The 24,754-nt window shown below is 33.3% G+C and overlaps 1 protein-coding gene across 1 annotated transcript in view; it reads left to right on the top strand.

Moving 5' to 3' along the window:
- Window positions 1-1,049: 1,049 nt before the first annotated feature.
- LOC134716435 (transient receptor potential cation channel subfamily M member-like 2) overlaps window positions 1,050-24,754 on the top strand; it is a 31,079-nt gene continuing 7,374 nt past the window's right edge. Inside the window, exons 1-5 of the mRNA XM_063579432.1 lie at window positions 1,050-1,696; window positions 2,657-2,929; window positions 3,248-3,449; window positions 4,116-4,281; window positions 5,786-5,928. Coding sequence (XP_063435502.1) covers window positions 1,562-1,696; window positions 2,657-2,929; window positions 3,248-3,449; window positions 4,116-4,281; window positions 5,786-5,928 — 919 coding nt within the window. The 5' untranslated portion in view covers window positions 1,050-1,561. The remainder of the gene's footprint in view (window positions 1,697-2,656; window positions 2,930-3,247; window positions 3,450-4,115; window positions 4,282-5,785; window positions 5,929-24,754) is intronic.

The raw sequence follows: 24,754 nt of genomic DNA, 5'->3' as shown, positions 1-24,754 counted from the left end.
TGATGATATTCGCTAACTTTTGGTTTATTTTGTTGGTTTGTCTCCGTTGTATCTTAAGAGGTTTGAACATTTATAAACTATCTTATCGTAATTTCAAATGGGTGGTGATACATATTTGTATCAAGCGTAATCTATATAATGAGATACGACGTAAACATTGACATAGAACATGCATGATTGAATTATTGCAAATATCAAAAGAGACTTTTGAAACGTTTTTGTAAAATACTTTCGAAACACTATTGATTTTATGGCAGGAAAACTCTACAGAAAACCAAAATAAACAACAAATTAAGATTTACATGTATACTTTGCTTTTGAGATATTTGTATTTTAGTTTCCTCCGTATTGAGCAACACTAATAATTATAGCTTTAAACAAAAAAGTTCCAGTAAATATCCAGTGTTAACAATTTCATTTTCTATTTGAATTCGACTACGTCTTTCAAAAAAGCAGAAGAAGAACGTAGAATTGATCATCAGTCTTATGATTTGAAAAAAAGCCTGACTAATCTCAAAATAAGTAATCTTAAAATTGTCATTTGCCAGGCCAAAAATTCAGAAATAGTTATTCACATACATGTTTATTCTGGTATAATTGCAAGGGGATAATAATAAATGTATTTAAAATACAAGTTCTTTTGAGGCAATGACAGTAGTATTTTGTCTTGACAGAAACATAATGACAAAACAACTGAATTCACGATAATGATGCTAGTCATATCAATTTATTTGGTTAAAGTATGCATAACGCTTGTATAAAATATGTGTTTTATGTCTGATAAAGTACTTACGGAAACACAACACCAAAATATACTTTAATTACTTTATTTTCAAAGATTCAATACTCATAAAAAAATATATATATAAATAGATGTCTTTCTTTAGATAAATGCCAAATTAAAGTTTAAAGTTCGAAGGTTGAAAGTTGAGATGAAAGCGAAACGTTTTATGTTTAAACATATGTTTCGATTCCTCCTAATCTATGAACGTTAATACAGTGACCATTTGTAACCAACGCCTAAACGATTCGCGTTACGTCAGCCAGTTCGTTCATGTATCTTTTTAGTTCTGTTATGTTCTTACGATTATGTGCTCTGTCCTACCAAGTTCACTGTGTTTTGACAGTTATGCCGTTGTTGTAAGTTCTTTATGAGGAGATTCTGACGTGAAAACACCACGTTGACATACATTTATGTCGACAGGAACATTATTATTATCAGATTCAGATAGTCATTTCGTAGTCTTGGCAATAAGAAAATGCAAAATTTAATTACAAAGTTGGCATGCAGTCAAAGAAATATTTTTCGAATAAGAAAAAAATAAGCAATCATGCTCTGATTTAAAATTTTGCTTTTATAAACTCATACGATATTAATGATCCGGTGTGTTTAATTATCTCCAAGTAAGTCAGGTATTGATTTTTTTCTAAACGGAAAGATGAATGGAAAGCATGAAAAGTGACAGATGATAAAAAAAATCATAAAATTTTAAAATCCGACAGTATATTTCAAATAGAATTTTCTTTAACTGAAATATTTTTCTTTCTTTCTTAGCTTTTAATGCTAGGTATAATCATAGCTTACAGTGCATTCCTCTTATCTAACGTAAAAGGCATGACAACTTTTAATGATATAGGAGTTTATGAGCTGGTTCTATATATCTGGATAATTGCAGATGCTGTTGAGGAAATAATCGTATGTATTATGCAAATTTTTGATTTGAAAAGTTGCCTATAACATAGCCATGATAATGTATGGGATTTAATTATTTATTTGAATACTCTAAATGCTTTCATGTGTATACATGCGAGGACGAATTCTTTTTAAATTGTATCTTTTTTTTTAAATTTTTAAACCATATTATCCTTTCCTGACATGCTGATAATTTTATTAAATCATCGTGTGATCTCAGTTCTCTTAAAGGCGTGAAATCTTCTTGTTTTCCCCTGAATTTCCTATTATGATATAATGAAAAAAGGACAACATGTGTGACGGCGTCAAATAGAAGAACACATATAAGGTCAGATTATACGACTGAAAGAATTAAATGTGTCTGTATGTCGTTTAAAAATCATTACAGAAATATATTCCATCACCCGATCTTATTCAAAACGATATTTATCAACTTTTAACAGTTCAATTACTATATTTAAAACACTCAACGAGCTTTGTGTTTTAAATTTGAAAACTAAACTGTTTCGAATGGATTCATATCGCATCAAACTCGATACAGTGGAAGAACTTATCGGCATACCAATGCCTTTCGATGATACATTATTTTAGACGTATTTAATCATGTGCAGCTAAAATGTACCAGGCATTTGTTGAATAAGTTGAAGTTATATAAATGTCCAATAACAACTGATAAAATAGATATAGGAAGATGTGGTGTGAGTGCCATTGCGACAACTCTCCATCCAAATAACAATTTTTAAAAAAGTAAACCATTATAGGTTAAAGTACGGCCTTCAACACGGAGCCTTGGCTCACACCGAACAACAAGCTATAAAGGGCCCCAAAATTACTAGTGTAAAACCATTCAAACGGGAAAACCACAGTCTAATCTATATAAACAAAACGAGAAACGAGAAAAACCATGTTTTCGTAATTTCCTAGTGTAGGTCATAATCAGAGTATTTGTTTTTGATTTTTTAGAGAAACATTGTGATAACGATGAAAAGAAATGGAACCCACCACCCTCGTAAATTGTTTCGTCTGTATTGTTACCTGACAAACTTCTGGAATGTTCTAGCATTGATGTTATACTCAGTATTAGTGTCTGCTGTACTTGTTCGAACTTTTAATGGTGGCCAGCGTATGGAAATTCGACTTTACAGCTTTGGATTATTTCTTATCTATATGAGATTTTTTCACAGTTTAATGGTCCTTAAATATTTTGGCCTTAAACTCATAATGATTGGCAAAATGGTATGTTTATATATCTATGGATTCTATTTTTTTTGTCCTCAATGCACTTCGACTTCTCACTTTATTTGACATTTTTAGCATTTTTTTTTTATTCGAGTGTACCTGATAAGTCTTTTGTACACGAAACACATGTATTACATGGGCAGCAATATCCGCCTTATTTTTTAAATTTGTACTTCGAATTTGACAATAGAAAAAAAGGAATGTGCATACATTTGTATTTATGTTTTACGATGTTTTAAGCAAAACAATTTTTAAACAAATAATAATAATACTTATGTTTTCATTATTAATAACTCATTACACTACACGTTGTAGCTTAAGGAGCTGCTCCAATTTAGTTGGATCCTGATTGTTTTTATTGTGTGTGCTGGTGTTATGTACCATTCCAATATGTATCCTAACCATCGTGATATGTGGCCACAAAATGGAGCTGACATGGAGCATTGGCGAATATGGAAGATTTTGTCATTACCTTATTGGCAACTTTATGGTGAATTGTCTTTAGACCAGTTGAGAGGTAATTACAAATGTGTGATCTTAATGATTGAACAACAAGTATTACACACACTCACAAGTATCTTCGATAATTTGTATTAGTATCAGCCTATAGAAAAGTGAAAAATGAAACTTAAAACCTGTTCTTACATTGTTTGTTTCCATATGAAGTGGATAAAGTAAATGCACTAATCTAAGTGTATCTACAGCTCTCTATGTATAACATCTATACAAAGAAATAGCTTTCAGTAGGAATTCAAAAAACAAAATAAAAGTGTTTTTTTATGTTGATGCACCATACAGTTATCAGTATATACCATTACGTAATTGGATTCATTGCTGCCCTTGAATAACAGATTTTGAAAACATAAAATAATCTCTATTGATGAAAAAGAGCATTTTCATATGATCAAATTAATCTTTTTTAATTTTGAAATAACAGCGACCAACTCATCAAGTACATTTCTAATGTAAATCGCTAATTGCAATGAAAAAATAGACCTAACGTTTGCAACACTATACGAGATATATAAGCCATGCCGTATGATGAAATACAACCTAAGAAAATTACTACATGACGCATACACTTACAACATGTGTTGTTAATTTTAAGTAAGACACTAACTAGTGGGTTCCCAAACTTCATTGCATTTTGTTTCATAAATCTTTCACTGTATTGTTTCATTAGGAGAAACAAATAGCAATGGTACTTGTACATCTGTTGAATCAGAATGGGAAAGCAACCCAGACATGGAGAGATGTGTTGAGTACGATTGGGCCATTATGGTAATAGCAGCCATGTATATGTTGATATCAAATCTCCTGTTGTTCAACTTAATCATTGCCTTGTTTAGGTAAATACTACCTTTTTATTTTCGTATGTAATGACTTTTCAAAGATTGTGCATCATTTCACCGTTTTGTTTTGCGTCTTTGTTATATCAATTTGGTCTGTTGAATTATTTAGTATCAATCAACTGAGAAGTGTATAAACACAGTGAATCTTAATTGTTGTCACATTATCTTATCATGTATATTTGGGTTGCTGGCTCAATTTTTCAATATAACAAATCAATAAACAACTGTCATACAAGCAGATTGTTTTGACAGCTACAAAACCAGACCCGTCCCACCTTTTTCTGTCGCGAATGCCTATACCGTGTCAGAAATAAGTTGGTTGGTTGTGTTTGATCTTTTTTTTTCTGGTACCGGTTTTTTAGTTACATTTGTTGAATGCGACTGTTTGTCATTATGTTGTGTAATTATATCACTGTAACGTATACAGATTTGAGACGGCTAAAGCACACTTTAAAACGCCATATTCTTTTCCCCAAATTAGGAGCTTGTAGTTCAGTGGTTGACAATTTTGCAAAACATGAAGCATGGAAATAGTCACGTAATTATGATTATATTTAAAAAAAAAAAACATGATAAAACTACATTTTAAAAAATTATTAAAACATTCTTTGTATTTAAATTACCACCAATTCCCAAACACTCTAACCAAAGTTTATAACATTTGACTCATCTTACCTTTGAACAAATATGCATTCCTTTCTTAATTTTTTTCACATTTAAACTAGAAACTCTATCGCATTGATATTTTTGTTTTGAAATAGGGATAATTCTCACTTTGCATGAAACCACTCTGATTCAACGTCATTTTTTGTCTGAATATAATTTAGGTTCGTGACACCAATGGAAACCATTGCGGACTCGTGTTTTTAATGCGCGATCTGCTTCATAAGAAATAAAAATCTATCATTATCTCTCAAAGTCATGTTCCGCTTTATAGGTAATGTAATCTCACCGATCAATTCAAACTTTCGTGAAATGTTGAAAGCATGTATCCAAGAAGGGTCACAATAAGATGATTGTGAACGTACGTTTATGAACGTTACCTTTTTGAAATATCGATTATTTCATTATGTTGCAATTTTAACAAAACTGATGTACCCATACGACTAAAAGAGGGGCAAAAGATACCAGAGGGACAGTCCCCCTCACAGATCTAAAATAAAATGACAGCGCCATGGCTAAAGAATAAAAAGACAAACAGAAAAATAATAGTAAACATAACACAAAAAAGAAAACTAAATACTAAACCCACAAACCCCATCAAAATTTGGGGCTTATCGCAGATGATCCGGAAGGGTAAGTAGATTCAGATCCAAATATTGCACCTGTAAAATTGGTTGACATTTCGTTATTAATTTTACTAATAGTTGAATTCCGTACGGTGAACTATAACTGTTAATGTCAATGTTACTGGGTCTCTGGTATAGAGTTGTTTCATTGGCATCATCTTCTTATCTTTTATTTTGATATCGATTCATATTTATAGTTATCATTATTTCAGTTACCGATTTGAGGAGGTACAGAACAATTCTGACAGGTTGTGGAAGTACCGAAGATTTGCAATCATAAGGGACTATAGCACAAGATTTCCTGTGCCTTTGAATGTGTTGTTTCATATCGTGAATAGCATATATAATTGTCGTAGTAAGTACTAATAATCTAAAATGAGTTATCACTGACTAGTTGTGTAGTATTTGTAAACTTGTAAAAGGACCATTCGTTCTTATGTTGTAATGATGCACCACTTTCCTAGGTAAGAAAGATGGTTGGGATCCCACTTACATGTTTAACCCCACCATATTCTGTATGTATGTCCCGAGTCAGTAGTGTTATTCAGTGGTTGTCGTTTTGTTACATATTTATTTTTCGTTCATTTTTTGTACATAAATTCGAGGGTTAGTTTTCGCATTTGAATTGTTTTACATTTGTCATTTCAGGGCCATTTATAGCTAGCCATTCGGTATTGGCTTTATTCATTGTTGAAGGCCGTACGGTGACCTATAGTTGTAAATGTCTATGTCATTGGTCTTCTGTGGCGAGTTGTTTCATTTGTTTGAAATTATACCACATTTTCTTTTTATATAACTTTATCAATCTGACAATATAATCAGCCGTATAAATACCAAACCATTTTCGGAGAAAATCCATTGTATAATATGTACCGTTAATCCATTGGGGTGACGTCAGTCAATTCATTAACTGTGGATTCTTTTTCTAGAATCAACGCTTCTAACATCTGCCGCTAAAATAGACTTACCAAATTATATGTAATTGTGCCCTTTGTGTGCCTAATTTCATTATTTTTTAATTGACTTATTTAATGATTTCTATTAACTAGTAGAATTTATTTTAAAAATTACTTTAGTTTTTGTAATTGTTTCACTGGACATCGAACCTTTCTTTGAGTGTCGGTTAGTGTATAGAAAGGTATATAATATGAAACTTATATCGAGGGGCTTGTAAGTATGTGCCTAAATCTAGCATAACTGACGTAATAGTTATATACCTCGGGATACGGTGTGTCTGGATAACAAACCCCTCCGGCCGACGAGGTTTTTGATCCAGACACGCCGTCTCCCGAGGTGTATAAGTAACTTACACCCAATTCTAAACTCTTTATTGTTAACATTGATTATTAAATGAAAAAAAGACAACAAAAACGATAGCATATATTTTATTGACAATTTCAAACCATGATTTATAAGATTTTAATTTTTTTTACATGAAACCCCACTCGTAACGTTTTTGGTTATCTCCGTTCAAACTTTGACAAATGAGTATATTTTACCAATGTCAAGATTGTTTTGCATATTCAATTAAAATCCTAAGGTTAATCTGGATCAGCAAGTCAAGGTCAAACAAAAAAAGGCATGGTCCTGGCATGCAGTTGTCAATATGGAAGGGTATGAGACGGACATTTTTTGGCAAGCGTTGGATTTGGTAGAAGAGACAAAAGATAAAGGAAATATTATTACCCAAAGTACTTACCTGTATCAGTTTAATAAAGATATTCATAACTATAATTTTTATCTTATGGTTTTATAGAAAAAAAAACTCCCTCTTCTCGAGAATAAATAAACATTCATATTCGGACCTATATAGGGATAAGTGTGTCTGCAATAGAAATCCGACTACCAGACACGCTAAGCATACAAAAATGCATATTTAATATTTCGTAACTCTCTCTTTTGGGAGTTCCCGACTCAACAGAAAGGGGGTGGGGTTCCAATCTGTCAAATACATCGATCTTTTAAATTGGGTCAAACCCGCGGAACCACTATCGGCCACAGGATAACGAGGGGGTCCGAGAGTTAGAAACCCCTCCTCTTTTTTTTTTTTTTTAAATAGAAACATATTACTTGGGTGAAAAATAATACTTTCAGCAAAGGAGTAATTAAAGGATTTTTTTTTGCATTCAAAATAGATGATTTTTTTTTCGCTATTGGAATTTCCTAAAATATATCTTTAATATCTTGAAACAATTTGTGGTGAACACTATTAGTAATTTCTTATGTTCATGCTATTTAAAGAATAATTTATTTCTATTGTTACGATTAACAATGGACTATGTTTGCGGGATGTAGAAGCAGGGGCTTACAGAAATCCCGCTTGTCAGTCCATGGTCAAAATCCATTATTCGTAATAGTAGATATATTCAATTTACACGTTAAAATAGAAACTATGAAGTATAACAATAGAACTGGGGTGTAATGACATCGACACATCGAGTTACAATTAAGACGTCTATTTCATATATATAAATTAACATATGATATTTATCGGTACAACGGACACACAGGGTTTGTCCCTTATATATGCCTAAAAGGCACTTGTAAAGTGTAAGTTGGTAGCCACGATATTAGCATAGTTTAGACAGATGAGTTAAAGTTACCAATCAGTTTATGTTCGAATCATTGTATTATCTTATTGTTCTTATTCTTAAGGTATCCTGTTTTGTTATTTTGTTATTTAGTTTGTTTGAGAACATTTTATTGTTATTATAACGAGCTTTACCATTTATTCTTAGATTTTTATTGGCAATTTCACATTTTTGAAACGATAATGTCTTTTATAAAATTCTATTTGTCCATTTTTGTTTTAAAAATAAAGTATGAGTTCATATGTTTTACTACAAAATTTTACAAAATAAAACGATTATTCGCAAATTCCAATAGTACGAGAAAATCGTGAATCATTCTACACTTCTTTTTTTTTAAATTTCATTGGAAACGAATTCAAATATGTCTTATTTTATAAACAAGATAGTATTCGGATGCCTTATACATGTAGTTTGAATTGATTTTGTGTGTTATATTTTTATTTTTCTAACTCATTATTGTGCTCTTAGAATTATTAATGCATCATTGGACATATCCAAACTCACTTACAATATCTTCTAATTGACATGATTAAGAAAAGGCTTTAATTTTTATAAGACATTTCAATAATGGTTTAAGTTATAGACAATGGATAATCGCTGATTCATAAAAAAAAAAACCATTCGCCATTCGATATCATGGTTTCTTGTTTAAGCATCAACGCTTATTTATTGTATCTATATAACGTAATAAAGGTTAACACGTGCAGAATTTAGCTGAAAATGGACGAATGACCAACATTTTATTCGTTCCTGATTTTAATCAACTGTTCATTTATATACATGTACTGTAGTACAAATTAACTCTAGATTCTTTAGACAAGGAAAGGTAACACTGAGCCATTGAAATTTGAATTATTAGTTCATGCTAGGTGGCCGAATTAATAAGACTGACACACAGTGCAGGCGGTGTATCGATATCCCAATAGCACAAGTTCGAATCTTGGCTGGGGAAGATTTGCAAATTTATAGATTTAACGTTGCTGTGTTGATATCTAAAGTATTCATAAATATAAAATGTATGTTCACTCTTGTATCACCTTCACTGGTGATTCAATCGATGGAAATGTCGAATAGGTGTCTTGTTTAGATGTATTTAGGAACACAATTATTCTGTGACTGTATCTTACGATCCTTTACGATAAATATTTAACTTATATGCAATCAACACCATATTCATGCCTTATATATAATTATATATATATATTAACATATATCATGTTCAGTGATATCAAATGGAAGCCAAGAGTATTTGGTATCTATGTAAAGCATTCGATTAACATCGTCTAGGGGTACAAATAACGGTTGGGCCGTGCACGATGATCAGTACCGTCTAAAAAAAGAGCGCTTTCCGTCATCTTCCCGGTGTGTCATTGATCAGGAATTGTGGGTTTTGTGCGTGGGGACGGGGAATGTCAGTCAGTCATCGTCTGTAGTCATGAGCAATTATTCTCATTCTCATTCCTCCTCGAGTTATCAATCTCGTCAGGTTTCGGATATCAATCCTGGTAGAATTCAAGGGATGACTCCTTATAACCAGAGCAATTTTTGTGGCTACAGTGGAGCCGTTTTCAATCTCGCCAAAAATGTCGGAATTTCAACCGATGCCTTTGTACGTTTGGAAGAAAATGCAAATTTGATCACAAATGCTCAAAATGTAATTGGACACACCCAGTTACAAGTTATAGAACTTAAAAAGGTTAGACGGTTTGACTTGGTCAGATTTATATAAATTACAAAATTCCCCTATCAATGTTGTGAATTCGAAGAATGTTTGTTGGATTATCCGGAAATAGCTGCTACCTCCGAATTGATTCAGAGTTACGTGTTGCTTTAAATTTGAATTTAAACTGAATCAGATGAACGCTGGGCCTAGATTTTCACTAACTTGTAAAATTTCTAAAAGTGTTTTAAAGAATACAGAGACCACTAGGAAGAAGTTGAATAAAGAAATTGAGCTCTGGCGTATTGCAGGTCCATTTTCTCATCAAACTTTTCCTCCATTTCGCTGTTCCCCCCTTGCTCTCATTTCGTAAACAACTGACGGAGAATTTCGCTTAGTGTTGAATCTTTCATCCCCTACTGGTAATTCTGTTTGATCGATAATTTTCTTCTGTGCGTTATGCGAGTATTGATGATGCGGTCGAGATGATTAAAAAATTAGGAAAAACACAAGTTTAATTGGCCAAAGCCGACGTAAAGTCCGCCTTCAAATTGTTGCGAATTTGGCCAAATGATTTCGATCAGTTGGGTTTTGAATTTGATGATGAGTTTTATTATGACCGTAATTTGCCTTTCGGGGCAGGTCTCAGTTGTTCCTTATTCGAAAAAATGTCCACGGCTTTGCATAGTATACGGCAAAGTGCAGCCAATCTAAGAATATCTGCATTATTTAGATGATTTGTTGTTCGCCGGAGAAGCAGGCAAGAACCCGTGTGCCAATTTATTGAAAACATTTACTAATATATGCCAGAAATGGTGTGGGGGAGGGGGTCTTTTTAGCAGAAGAGAAAACAGTTTTACCAGGTGAGATTTTAATATTTTTGGGCATAGAATTTGATACTATCGCCATGGAGCTCCGGCTGCCGAAATGTAAGTTAATCGAGATAAAACAACGGATTACTGTTATACTTGGTTGTAAAAAAGTAAAGTTGCTTATTGGGTTATTGCACTTTGCTTGTTAGGTCGTTGTTCCAGGAATGGCATTTTGTCGTCGGTTAATTGATGCAACTTGCAACGTAAAGGAAGCTTGACATATACTTCGCTCTATTTTGAGATGAAAGATGATGACTTATTTTGATGGCAAATGGTTGCAAGCTTGTTGGCCTCGAGAGTGGAGTCAGAACGGTTTTTTGAGGTACAGTGGAGATCAGTTCTAACCTCTCATTAGAACTGTCAGAATAATCTGTCATAGAACTGTTCTAACCTGTCCTAGAACAGTTCTAGCTAGAACAGTTCTACCCTAGAACTGTTCTAGGTAGAACTGTCAGGATCAGTTCTAGGTAGAACTGACTAAATCAGTTCTAGGTAGAACTGTCAGGATCAGTTCTAGGATAGAACTGTCTAAAACTGTTCTAGGTAGAACTGACCAAATCAGTTCTAACTGTAGAACTGTCAGCAGAACTGACCAAATCAGTCAGGACTGAAGAACAGTTCTAAATGACGTCACTGCAGAAAGGGCACTTTAGAATTTAGAAAAAATCAGTTCCAATTACTTTACTATATATAATAGCGGATTTTTCTATATTTTTACTGATCAAAATTTACATGTACAAATATCGAAGTGGATAGGAGGTTATCCAACTCATCGGAGAAATATTTTTATAAGATTGCAAATGAAACATCATTGTTTACGTTTCTTCGTTCCCCGTGTTTAACAGTCTCTTCATAAATATAACTCTGCATTTAATTCATGGAAATTTAATCTTAATTTACCTTGTTTGCCTTGGATTTACATTCATGACTTAGGATTCTGTTTTGACAAATGTTCAAACGAAAATTGTACAGTGGATGGATGAAATCAGTGTTGTAAAACGTAAAAAAAAACTATGTACATTTGCATTAGCTCGTTGCCAAACTTATCCATAACGATTATGAATAATATCTGGGAGTCCTGAAAGTCTGAAAAATATACTCGATTGAACATAAATGAAATATTTGCCACTGGACGTTAGGCTACAAACAAAACCAATCATTTGTCCTTCTTCAAATTATATATTAACAGTATACATGACCAGTATAGTCAGTATACTATTCCAAGTCTAAGAAGAGAACTTCTCATACATGTACTTTTCATTTTAAAATAAAGTATATGAATCAGTCATGTGAGTGTTGGATTACGCCGTTAAATAGTTTTGTTTAAAAAAAACATCATGAACTACTGACTTAAAAGTCACTTTTGTGACGGTTCAATATTTAATAATTTAAGTTTGGATGTAACGGGTCTTCTGACGTTATTTTGTTATCAACACCCATAGACATAAGTTAGTCATGTGAACGTAACATCATCAACGTTTTTTTATGTTTTGCCAAGGTTTAAACATTTTGTTAAAATGAAATTTAGAATTAAATTATAAGAAATGACTGTAATATTTTTTCTGTCTATTATATTATACATGTATATATATAACGTAAAAAATGTGGTGCACACTGTTAAAAAACCCTCTACGCGCATTTATCAGTGTGCACCAAATTTTTTATGTTTTTTCTTCATAGACAGAAAAAATATTACAGTCATTCCTTAAATAGTAATATTATCGATACAGAGAGGAAATAATGGCGCTCTGATGTGGATAAAATTTGGTGTCCTCTTTATCATACAATATCTGTCCTGACTTAGAAATATTATTGGTTTACAATGAAGCCATATATATTTACATGATAAAGAATATATAGATATAGGAAGATCATGAAGATGTGGTGAGTGCCAATGAGACAACTCTCCATCCAAATAACAATTTAAAAATAAGTAAACCATTATAGGTCAATGTACGCCCTTCAACACTGAGCCTTGACTCACACCAAACAACAAGCTATAAAAGGTCCCATATGTTCAGTTTTGGTTGATGCGGTTAAAAAATTTTGTTATTAAAACGACTCAGTCTGATATAACGAAACTTCTGAAATTTGTTAACAATTCAATATTTTGAATAAAAAGAGGACACGCTGTCATTTGAATTATACAATCCATCGTGATCGGTTGTTGTCTGCTCTATGGTTGGGTTGTTGTTGCCCAGACACATATTTTTGTTCCATGAGTCTGTCTGAGGTATGAAAACTAGCTGATGTTTGTTTCTGATGCGATATTTTGAATAAAAGTAGGAAATGATGGCACTCTCAATCAATGGGAAAGTTTTTTTGTGGTTGTTGATTTCCAATATTGCAGTTATTTATGAACTACAGTCCCTCTTGACCTAAAATTCTAACAGATGTACTGTCCAACTATATAGACTTGCATAAACAAAAAGAAAATATGGTCATTTTTGGTTGATGCGGTCAAACGAATTTATTACACAACTCAGTCTGAAGTATGAAAACTACTGATATTTGTTTACGATTCAATACTTTGAATAAAAAGAGGATATGCTGGCACTATAAATTCATGCAAACAAAATTTTGAAGTCATTGTTTTCCAATATTGCTGTAACTTGTATATTATAGTCCCTCTTGACCTAAAATTATAACTGAATTACTGTGCAGCTATATACTAAGCAGATTTGTAGAAAGAAAGAGCAAATAAGGTCAGTTTAGATTGGTGCGGTCAAAATATTTTTTATTCATGTTATTACACGACTCAGTCTGAAGTATGAAAACTACTGATATTTGTTTACGATTCAATACTTTGAATAAAAAGAGGTCATGCTAGCACTTTAAATTCATGTGAACAAAATTTTGAGGTCATTGTTTTCCAATATTGCTGTAACTTGTATATTACAGTCCCTCTTGACCTAAATTTATAACTGAATTACTGTGCAGCTATATAGATTTGCAGGAAGAAAGAGCAAATAAGGTCAGTTTAGATTGATGCGGTCAAAAGATTTTTGTATAACAGGTCCGTCGGAGGTATGAAAACTACTTGTAATAAGATATCACATTTGTTTACAATTCAATATTTTAAATAAAAAGAGGACATGCTTAGGTACTATAAATTGAGTGCAAATAAAATTTTGAAATCATTAATGGTATCCTTGCCTAAAGATAAACTGGATTCCTGCAGTTTGCAGCTAAATGTATTTAGATTTATATGATGAAATCAAATATGATCAGTTTAAGTTAATAGTGGCTCAATGGCAGATCCAGAGCGGTGGGGGACCCCCTTTTTTTACGATCAATGCATTTGAATGAGGCCATTTAGTTCGGGACCCCCCCCCCCTTTAAAACTGCTGGATCCGTCCCTGGTGGTTTGGGCCAGAATAACATATTACACAAAGATTAAGGTCAGATAATTTTTTTATGTAAAATGAGCCATCCTGACTTCCCAAATGACAAATGTAATACAATTGAAATAAAAATGCCCCACCCCCTTTTTCCCAATATTAACGGCTTAATCTATGTTCAAAAATGAAAGAAAAACATAATTTATGTAACACATCAACAAAAGAAAATCACTGAATAACAGGCTCCAGACTTGGAACAGCCACATATACATGCAGAATATGACGGGGTTCAACATGTTCTCTTGTCGACGAAAAATTTGAAATAAAACCGGCAAAATAGCAAAACTCTTTATAATATTAATCGCTATTTTGCCGAAGCCTTTATATTTAGACAAAGAGTTCTTCAAACTTATAAATCAATTCTAGACGTAGAATTTATAAATCAATTTTAGCCGTCGGATTTAAAAATCAATTCTAGCCGTAGAATTTACAAATCAATTCTAGCCGTAGAATTTATAAATCAATTCTAGCCGTAGAATTTATAAATCAATTCTAGCCGTAGAATTTATAAATCTATTCTAGCCGTAGAATTTGTAATCAGAACTGTTCTAGAAGTAGAACTGACTAAAACTGTTCTAGAGTAGAACTGTCAGGATCAGTTCTAGGTAGAACTGTCCAAATCAGTTCTAGGGTAGAACTGTCAGGATCAGTTCTAGGTAGAACTGTCCAAATCAGTTCTAGGTAGAACTGACCAAATCAGTTCTAGCTAGAACAGTTCTAACCTAGAACTGACTAAAAGGTGTCAGGCTGACAGTTCTACGTACTGTCCTAGAACAGTTCTCCTGACAGATTCTGACAGATTTAATGAGAGGTTAGAAGTGATCTCCACTGTACATCACGTTTTTGTATTTTTTTCCAGCCGTCGTTGCTATTCAATGTGGGGGCGAATATAAAGTTTTTGTTCAATATTGACAATCAGTCAGTTTTAATAATTTTGAATAAAAAATCATCTAAATGCTAGAGTAATGATTTTAGTAAGAAAACTTGTATTTATTTTCTTCAAACATAATATTTTGATAAAGGCTCAGCACATTTCGGGTAGCCGGAATGTAATTGATGACGCTTTGTCTCGTTGTCATTGGCAGCTCTTCAGACAGTTAGGACCACAAGCAGACAAGGAACATACTCAAATGCCAAGCCTACTATGGAAATTCAAGAGGTGGAAGTTGGAAAATTGGTACATTTTTCGATGGCGAAAAATACATAGAAAACTTACTCGACAGCACTAGAGTCGTTAAATAGCAAAGTTTAGCCAGGAATATGACTTAAATGTATCATGGCCTATACAAATTGATGTGTTAACTCAATTTATAGGTTACTTATCGTATTATGGTTTAACATTATCTACAATCAATACATACTTAGCTTGGGATTAGCCATAAGCATAAATTATTAGGTGTAACTGACACTACATGTACTTTTTAAGTTTCTAAAATGTTAGAGGGAGTTCGATGGAAGAGTCCCAAATTATCAGATATTCGCGCTCCTGATACTTCATTGTACTTAAGAAATTTTGCACAAAATTATACGATCACTCCCATCCGTTTGCTCTACTCATTATGAATCTTGTCTGTTCGCTTCTGAATTTAGTCTTGCATGTTTTGCTTTATTAAAAATAGGTGATTTAACGGCCGATACGAATACAGATATCGGAACCCACACAATTTTGTCAATGAAATTTTCAAATAGTAAATACGAATTGCATTTGAAGATTTGCAGTTCGAAAGCTGACCAGAGAGGTATTTCAACGACTTTGGTTATTCCTCAAAGAGAGTCAGATCTTTATCATGTGAGCCTGTTGCGTGCCTTTTTGGGAATTAAATATCCTGCTACTGGCATACCCTTGTATTGACATTTTAATAGGTCTCAATTGACTCGTTTACAGTTTATTTCTATACTTAAGAAAACACTGTATTTTTGTGACGTTAAAGACCATTCGTTTAGAATAGGTAGAGCATCGCATTATAGCAGAATGGGGACTTCGGATTCAGCAATTAAGAAGTGGAGACGTTGGGTTTCTGATGTATACACGAGTTACATTCGGATTTGGTAGATTTAATAGATTCGAAGATCTTCGAAACTGTATTTTAATATGTTTTGTAAAGGTTTAAACAAAACAGAATTTTTAAGAATTCTTGTCATTGTAGAACCCTGTCAAGTTTGGGTCATGTGATCATCTTTTGTATATTGGGCAGCCATTAAGAGAAGACCAGGGGTTAAAACCTCGGATTACAGTTAAAAGGTTATAATTTTCATTGGTATGGTCAGTAGGGATGAAATGGAATTTTTTTTTACCTTCAGTTGAAGAAAAAAATAGATGTTATCCACCTCCACAAATTTTGATCATACATTTGGGTTCTTACGATTTGGGTTTAATCAGAGGAAAAGAGCTTATTGAGCAAATAAGGTTGGACATTATGCGATAACATGTGTAATTGCCAAATCTCTCTTTGGTATGTAGTGATATATTGCCTTGTAGATACTGTCACTTTGCAGAAAATCAGGTGGCTATCAATTCGACTCGTAAACGAGTTAATGCAGCTGTTCGCAATGTATTCAAAGAAGAATTAAATCATGGCCTTGTATTTTCCATCCAAATACAAAAGCTCAAGAAAGTGATTTGATTTGTTCAGGCACGAGGGAGTGCACTTGTCAGATGTAGTAATGTTTTCTTAAATAATTGTCAGGGGGCTTTAGAGTCGTTTGCAAGTTCTGACCCTCGAGTATTAAATTTTCCTAATTGATGGGTTAATTGTATTTTGGTACGGGTAAACTCGTTTCGTTAGGGATGAGAGTGTATAATAGTTATGTTGTGTGATGCATGTTGCAAAGTAATCTATTGGTGACATTGTGTAATAAAGGACCGTAAGCATGTTGTATAGTAATATGTTAGTGACATTGTGAATAAATCGGTCTGATACATGTTGCATAGTGATTGCAAAGTGACATTGTGTATATATATTTTTTTATGATACAGTGTGTTTATGCGTTGTGAATGAGATACTTCACCTTACATTTTGATTTATGTGCATTGTGCTGAGTATATATTTTTCGTAGTGAATCCATTTATGAATGTGTTGATTGTTTTGAATAGGACAACTGGTTGTGGTGAAACATTGAGTTGAACACTTGAAATCCTGATTTATTCAGATACGGATCCATTGATCGCCCGGTTACACGTTACAAATTTGATGGCAGCGGTGGGATTTCTTGTGTTGATTTCGTTACTGTAAATACTTTTGAAAATGATTGAACCAGTTGAATTTTTCAAAGTTTTTGTGTGTTGTGTTTGTAGTCAAAGTATAGTGCATTTTTTTTAAGTAAGAAGTAACATTAAGTCAGACTGTCAGTTGAAATAGAAATGGTAGAAAATGGTGGAAATTGGACTTTTATCAAGTGAAATTGATAAATTGAAATATTGCCTCTGTCACAGTTTTATTCATTCAGCTTCTTATTGTTTGCAAAAGGAAAATGATTCAGGAATTAAGGATGGTGTTGAATTAATAAGAGATACTGTAGTGTTTGGAAGAAAGTAGTCATGTGCCATAAAAGAGAAAGCATTTTGAAAGGGTAACTGTATATGTGTATATAGATAGTTTTCTAGTTTTGTAGTGTAAATAGTATACATAGTTAAATTTGAGTCCGTCGGATGGGGACGTTAAATCCGAGGCCCAATGTACAGGAAAATGTCACACCCTGTGCATGTAAAAGACCCCTCCTGTGGATTTCGATAAGAGTAGGCTCCTTGGGGCCGCTGCAGAGGCAAAATTTGTTAGGAACTTGTCAAATTTATTCTTTGGTAGTGACACTCAAAATTACAGACGGTAATAGGAGAGAGTTTCATGTTGGAAATAGGGATATTTTGAAGTAGGAAGTTTTAAACAGTTTTATTCGGAAATACAGAGAAATACTGTGACTATTATATAGGAAGAAAGTTTAATGTGTTTTGATATGGCTGACAGGAATTAGGACATAGGTAGGCTTTGTGTCTACGGGTTGTGCCTTGTGATGTCATCAGTTAAGACCTGATGTACAAACTGGTAGGCTGACGTTGTGGTCAGAAGATATGTCCAATAGAAATAGTGACTGCACTATGGTAAGAGTTTGGGTATGAAAAATGACCACTTTGATAGATGATTTATCAGCATGTCAGATATATTCAAGGAGTCATGCGAGGACGCATGATTTTTGAGGCGTGGGTAGTGTAACGAAAATCGGCCATAGCTTATTTATTTTTATGTGAAACAGCAGTTGTCTTTCCCTGTTAATTGTATTTCTATATGTTTATAAGTTTCTCCATAGTTGGAGCACCATGTTTTACTTAAAACACCCCTAATTTTGGTATAGTCTTGATTTTCACCCCTTCACGTATAATGGACCGTTCCATATGGTAGTATATAAGCCAGCTCAAGACAAGAGAAACTTTGTCAGTTTTATGTGGACCGTTGAAGTGATAACATCAGGATTTAATATTCCAACTGGTAAGTAGAGTGAAATAAGTGATTCCAAAGGATATATATAAATAGTGTTCGGATTTATATGTGGATGTTGCAATAGTGATTGTGATACAATGTATAAAGTGAATCTGATATATATATATATAAGTGATTTGTATTGATGAGAATACAAGGTGTATACTTGCTGGTGTTGCAAGTTGTACTATGTGGAAGTGTGAATACTTCATAGATTTGTATTAGTGAGAATACAAGGTGTTTATAACTTGCTGGTGTTGCATGTTGTAATATTGTGGAAGTGTATTAGTGAAAGTGCAATGTGATAAACCTTACCAGTTGGATAATATTCATTGTGTGGGAACTCAAAGGGATAGTTAGTGCGAGAGTTCAGCTGTGTTTATATATATATTCCGTGTGCATTGAAGCATTGTGCAAGTGTAAATGTGTCATTGTGTTATTGTGATTCTCTTATGGTTGGGGCCTGTTATCTATTTCTCGCATGAATAGATAATTCTCGTATCACACTGTCCGGAGTGTGATACGAAAAAGTGATACGAAAAAATGCGTTAATTTGATTGGCCAACGAAACCTCCTGAAACGATATTGCGGCATTTTCATTGGCTATTCTTTAGGTCATTGTTGACAGTTAAAGGTCACAATGATGTACATTTCCTCCATTGCAACGGAGATAAGCGATTTCTTCAATAATATAGAAAATACGCAAACTTTTCACCTTATTATACATTCTTATTCAAATATTATTACATTCTGAAGCGTACACAATGTTTAAAAAAGTCTTATGTTTAAGATTGACGACGAACAGGACATATGACGTCACAATGCAGTTATGTTCAAGCGACTGGGTCGACGTTTCGCGGATTTTTTTTATTAAGCACAAAAAGCATGTTTACCATAAGAGAAATAGGTTTCACAACTCGGGAGAATTAGATATCGTTTGATATCAACTCTCTTTATTTAATTTAAATAGTAATAACAAACTCGCCACAGGCTCGTTTATTATTATATTGAAATTAAATAACTCGAGTTGATATCAAGCAATATCTAATTCTCACTCGTTATGAAACCTATAATTAATTGCCGATTAACAAGGAGATATTAAATATTGGTGGACGTTGTAAATAGAAGTTGTATATCTGTGGTTTTGTGTGATGCATGTTGCAAAGTAATCTCATGGTGACATTGTGTAATAAAGGACCGTAAGCATGTTGTATAGTAATATGTTAGTGACATTGTGAATAAATCGGTCTGATACATGTTGCATAGTGATTGCAAAGTGACATTGTGTATATATATTTTTTTATGATACAGTGTGTTTATGCGTTGTGAATGAGATACTTCACCTTACATTTTGATTTATGTGCATTGTGCTGGGTATATATTTTTCGTAGTGAATCCATTTATGAATGTGTTGATTGTTTTGAATAGGACAACTGGTTGTGGTGAAACATTGAGTTGAACACTTGAAATCCTGATTTATTCAGATACGGATCCATTGATCGCCCGGTTACACGTTACAGTAATGTTAAGGAGAAGAGCACATTAACAGTAAATACTGTGAACGGACTGATCTAACATGCAAGTAGAAGTAACGTTTCCTGGATACCTTCTTACTTAATGCTAGCGCAGCCACGAAATAACCAAATAAACCCAGGTTCTTTACATAAACTATGAAGACCAGTTCTGCCCTGGAAACCTTGTCACACTAGGGGACAAGTGTCTACAACAACCGACGTAACGGACAATTCTCTGGGAGGACAAAGCTAATGCTTGACCGGATAATGATTTGGACAAGTATAAGCCAGCATTCTAGGAAAGGAAGTCTTAAAGAAATAATACCTAAATAATCATATTTATTTCATACCAAAATACACAATAAATATTCTAATAGTATGTCAGTAAGTTGTACAACAATACAGAAGTTAAATAAAAGGGGCAAATGTCTTACTGTAAGTAGGGCTTTTAAATTGTACCATTTAAACCATTTTAGTCCCAATTCCTAACGTGTAAACCCTAAATAGTGCCAAAACATTTAAAAGACGAATTGGTCCAGAACAGTAATAGTAAACAGAATGGCTGTAATGAATACTGATAATTACCTTCGAGGAAAGTATGAATTCTGGACAATTTTGTGAATTCAGTATATAATTAATAACAAAATGACTAAACAAATGGTACTTTCTTGAAATAAGATTTGCAATTTAACCAACACAATCTTACCTTTAACTGTTAATAACCGGTTTAGAAAAGGAGTAAAGTTATTGTGTACATAAACACAGGTGAAAGTTTTCCTGTAAACAATAGTAATTAAATAAAATGTAAATATGCTCAAACTTAAAAGGGAGCTAATAAATAACTCTTAATTCCAATATTGCCACAATACAATAGGGACGTCCTAAAATAGATAGCAGCTAGAACGAAGGTCGGATATTTGTACTGCCACTGACAAAAGGGCGTATGTTAGATATGTGTCATACAACAGACTACCTACTGACCCATCAAAGAGTTGTTACAAGGGTTCTTAGTGTTCAATGAACGTGACTGTCTAACTACACGTTGCATCGCACGTAATTTCCCCATTTTAACCAAACTTCTTCTTCTTCTTCTTCTTCTTCTTCTTCTTCGGAAGCCCACTCTATTTGCAGGGTCACCGCATTAAAAAATATCTTAGTTTAAGGTAAATTTTTAAAAATGCGTAGTTATTTATAAAATATTAAAATGTTAGGTTTAAATTTGTAACTTAGTTTTAGTAAAACAAAAATAACAAGGATAAAAGCCTTAGTAAAAACTTGTACCTACACTGTACATAGCATACTGTCACAAAGTTAAAACACTGTTTAGATTTAAAATTCAAAAAAGGGATAAAACCTAAAGTTAATAAGTTTATAAGAGTCCACTTGTTAAAAGATAAAATGTGTTTAAGGTTCATCTATGGCAGTGATGATAAAGAGTTAAGATCAATCGAGGTTCCTCATTAGATGTTTATATAAAATCTAAAAAACTATGAATTCATGTTGTAAATGTATTTTTACATGTTTTATGATTTTGTTCAAATTATAACATTGAGGCTCGTTTTAGATTTAAAATTATCATCTAGCAACAAGTTTAATTCTCTATTTTATTGAATTTTATATGGTTGGAATGGAACAAATATACATATACTTAATAAACCATGACGATAAGTTAATATTTATACCCATTCTCATGACCGACACTAGCTAATTTTAGATGATGAGATGTTCATCAGTAAGGAGTCAAGTACAATTGTTCATTATCCTTCACTGAATTTCTGAACTCTTACAGTCAATATGCAGGGTGTAATTGTTATGTATATTTCACAATAATTCTACTCTCTTAGTGTGTAATGCAAATATCCAGTCTTTGCAAATTCTTTCTATATCTACTAATTGAGATTTTGGTATCCGAAGATTGATTGAACTGTCAATTAACAATTGGAGTAGATCCGTTTCAGATTCAATGATGTAGTTGTAGTTGATCTGATTTTCAATCAACAAGTGTTTGAGTCTGATATGGTGAATTTTCCTGACAGAGTTAAGGCTTTTGCAGTTCACAAGAAAATGTTTATAGTCTTCTGTTTCTTCCACACATAGTTTGCACTGTGCATATTTTGTTGAATCAAAGCGGTTGTTTATACTTTGAGTTTTATACGTTCCGGTAAGTATTCTGGATTTAATTATGCCTTTAGCAACATCTCTCTTGTTGTCTCTGACACTGCTCCAACACTTATTAGGACTTCGGAAATTCCATTTGCTTATTTTCATATGATTTAATGATGATTTTGTTTCAGCTATCTCAGACCATTTTGTTTTCCATGTTGAATCTATCATATCATAGGTCAATCTTTTCCAGTTTTTGTTTGGATTTAAGACTATCTCATGCGCAGAGGACAATCCATATGACTTGAGAATATGACCCACTTTGATATACCAGCTGTTGGAGTTCTCATCTTTTGTTGCTAATTGTCTGATTCCTATTTTGTACTCAATGGAATTTGTATCTTTTGAAATTCTAAGGAATAGAGAAATCATTGCCTTGTGGATGAGTTGTTCAATGGCTTCTGCTCCAAGCAAAATATATATTGCAGAATCTGCAGTTCTTTGTGGTAGAGATAGCAGATGTTTAAATGTCTTTTGCTAACTTGACTGCGCATGTGTACATCCCACATAGCCAAACGAACGCCCCACTTTGGCTAGGGTTCCACTGCCATTTGGAAGAATACCTTTAGTGACTATTTTTCTATTGCCTGAGTCACATTTGGAGCAACATTCCAGCAGCACCTGCATACGGGGTATATATCTCCCAATTGATACGATATTCCCGTGCTTGCATTTCCTATCATGATTTTCTTGATAGAGGGTTACTGCTCACAAGGAAGCTATTAAACCAAGAGTTCCAAATGGTGAAGTTGAAATCATCCCTTCGTAAATTTTACGGACGCCATCACGAGTTGGTTGACCGTTATGGAATAACCGTTTCACAAATGATATCGGATATGTTCCTTACGTCGTAACTACAATCCCCTTCCCTTTCATGAATTTGACCTACCGAATTAGACTATTTACCGGATTTGTAATCACATAAGCAACACGACGGGTGCCGCATGTGGAGCAGGATCTGCTTACCCTTCCGGAGCACCTGAGATCACCCCTAGTTTTTGGTGGGGTTCGTGTTGTTTATTCTTTAGTTTTCTATGTTGTGTCATGTGTACTATTGTTTTTCTGTTTGTCTTTTTCATTTTTAGCCATGGCGTTGTCAGTTTGTTTTAGATTTACGAGTTTGACTGTCCCTTTGGTGTCTTTCGTCCCTCTTTTTGCATAAACATGATGTTAAACAAAATGTCGAAACAGAGAAAGTTCCCATTTTGGTGTTGTGATACCATTAATGTTCAAAGAAACACGGGGAATATGTCTAACAAAAAATAAACTTAAAAAAAAGAACATTGGCCCTATAAAAGACACAACTCAGAACTTGAGACAAAATCTGTAAATCAATACTGAATAAATCTAAGAGGATAGACATACTATAACGTAAATGTGCATTTATTATTTTGTGAAACCAATGTAATTAAAATATTGCGACTTGAGTAATGAAGCATTTTTTTTTTTAAATTTCCTGTTTACGAAACTTTGATATTTTGCGAACAACTAAGGATTTTCTCATCCCATTTGTCGATTACCTTAGCCGTATTTTGGCAAAACCTTTTAGAATTTGAGGTCCTCAATAATCTTCAACTTTGTACTTGTTTGGCTTTTCAAATATTTTGATATGGGCGTTACTGATGAGTCTTATGTAGACGAAACGCGCGTCTGGCGTATAAATTATAATCCTGGTACCATTGATACCTATTTACACCACTTGGTCGATGTCACTACTGGTGGACGTTTCGTCCCCGAGGGTATATATCATCAGCCCAGTAGTCAGCACTTCGTTGTTGACATGAATATCAATTATATGGTCATTTTGAAATTTCCTATATACAAAACTGATTATTTTAGACAAAGGATTTTCTTATTCAAGGAGTAGCTTACCTAAGCCGTCTTTAAGCAAAACTTTTTGAAATATAGGGTCCTCAATGCTCTTCAAATTTGTACTTGTATGGCTTGTTAACTGTTTTGATATGAGCGTCACTGATGAATCTTATGTAAACGAAAAAGTGCGTCTTGCGTATAAAATTATAATCCTGGTACTTTTGATACCTATATCTCACTGCACATAATGATTTAAGAAGTGCATTTTGTTTCCCCGTTAAATACAGCTGTTGGTAAATTTTTCATTTGTTGTTAATTTTTAGTTTTTTATCATTGACATCTCATGCACTTGACGTTATGATAATACAGACATTTATCGATATAATAAAACAACAAAGCACCAATCGGGCTATCAAAACAAGAAATCAAGATCAATTATGGACTTTTGACGGGGCCACTGACACATTATAATGAACCTGTTCAGTTTAAATTAACCGAGTAAAATTATTAGGAAAATGGCGTTCAATGTTCTCTCTGTGTATGTCTTAATTGCATTTTGAAACAATTTTAACATGTTATTGAAAATGTCAACATTCTTTGAACTTTTTAATGTCTGAATTTAATATAAAATTCTTAATATCTCCTTCCGATAAACTTACAATTTTCATTGTGTCTACTGCGGCCCTTCCTCCATGG

Source organism: Mytilus trossulus, chromosome 4 (assembly GCF_036588685.1).
Source record: "Mytilus trossulus isolate FHL-02 chromosome 4, PNRI_Mtr1.1.1.hap1, whole genome shotgun sequence".
NCBI classification, from domain to species: Eukaryota; Metazoa; Mollusca; class Bivalvia; order Mytilida; family Mytilidae; genus Mytilus; species Mytilus trossulus.
Note: the sequence above shows the minus strand (reverse complement) of the source record. Positions and strands in the feature narration are given on the sequence as shown.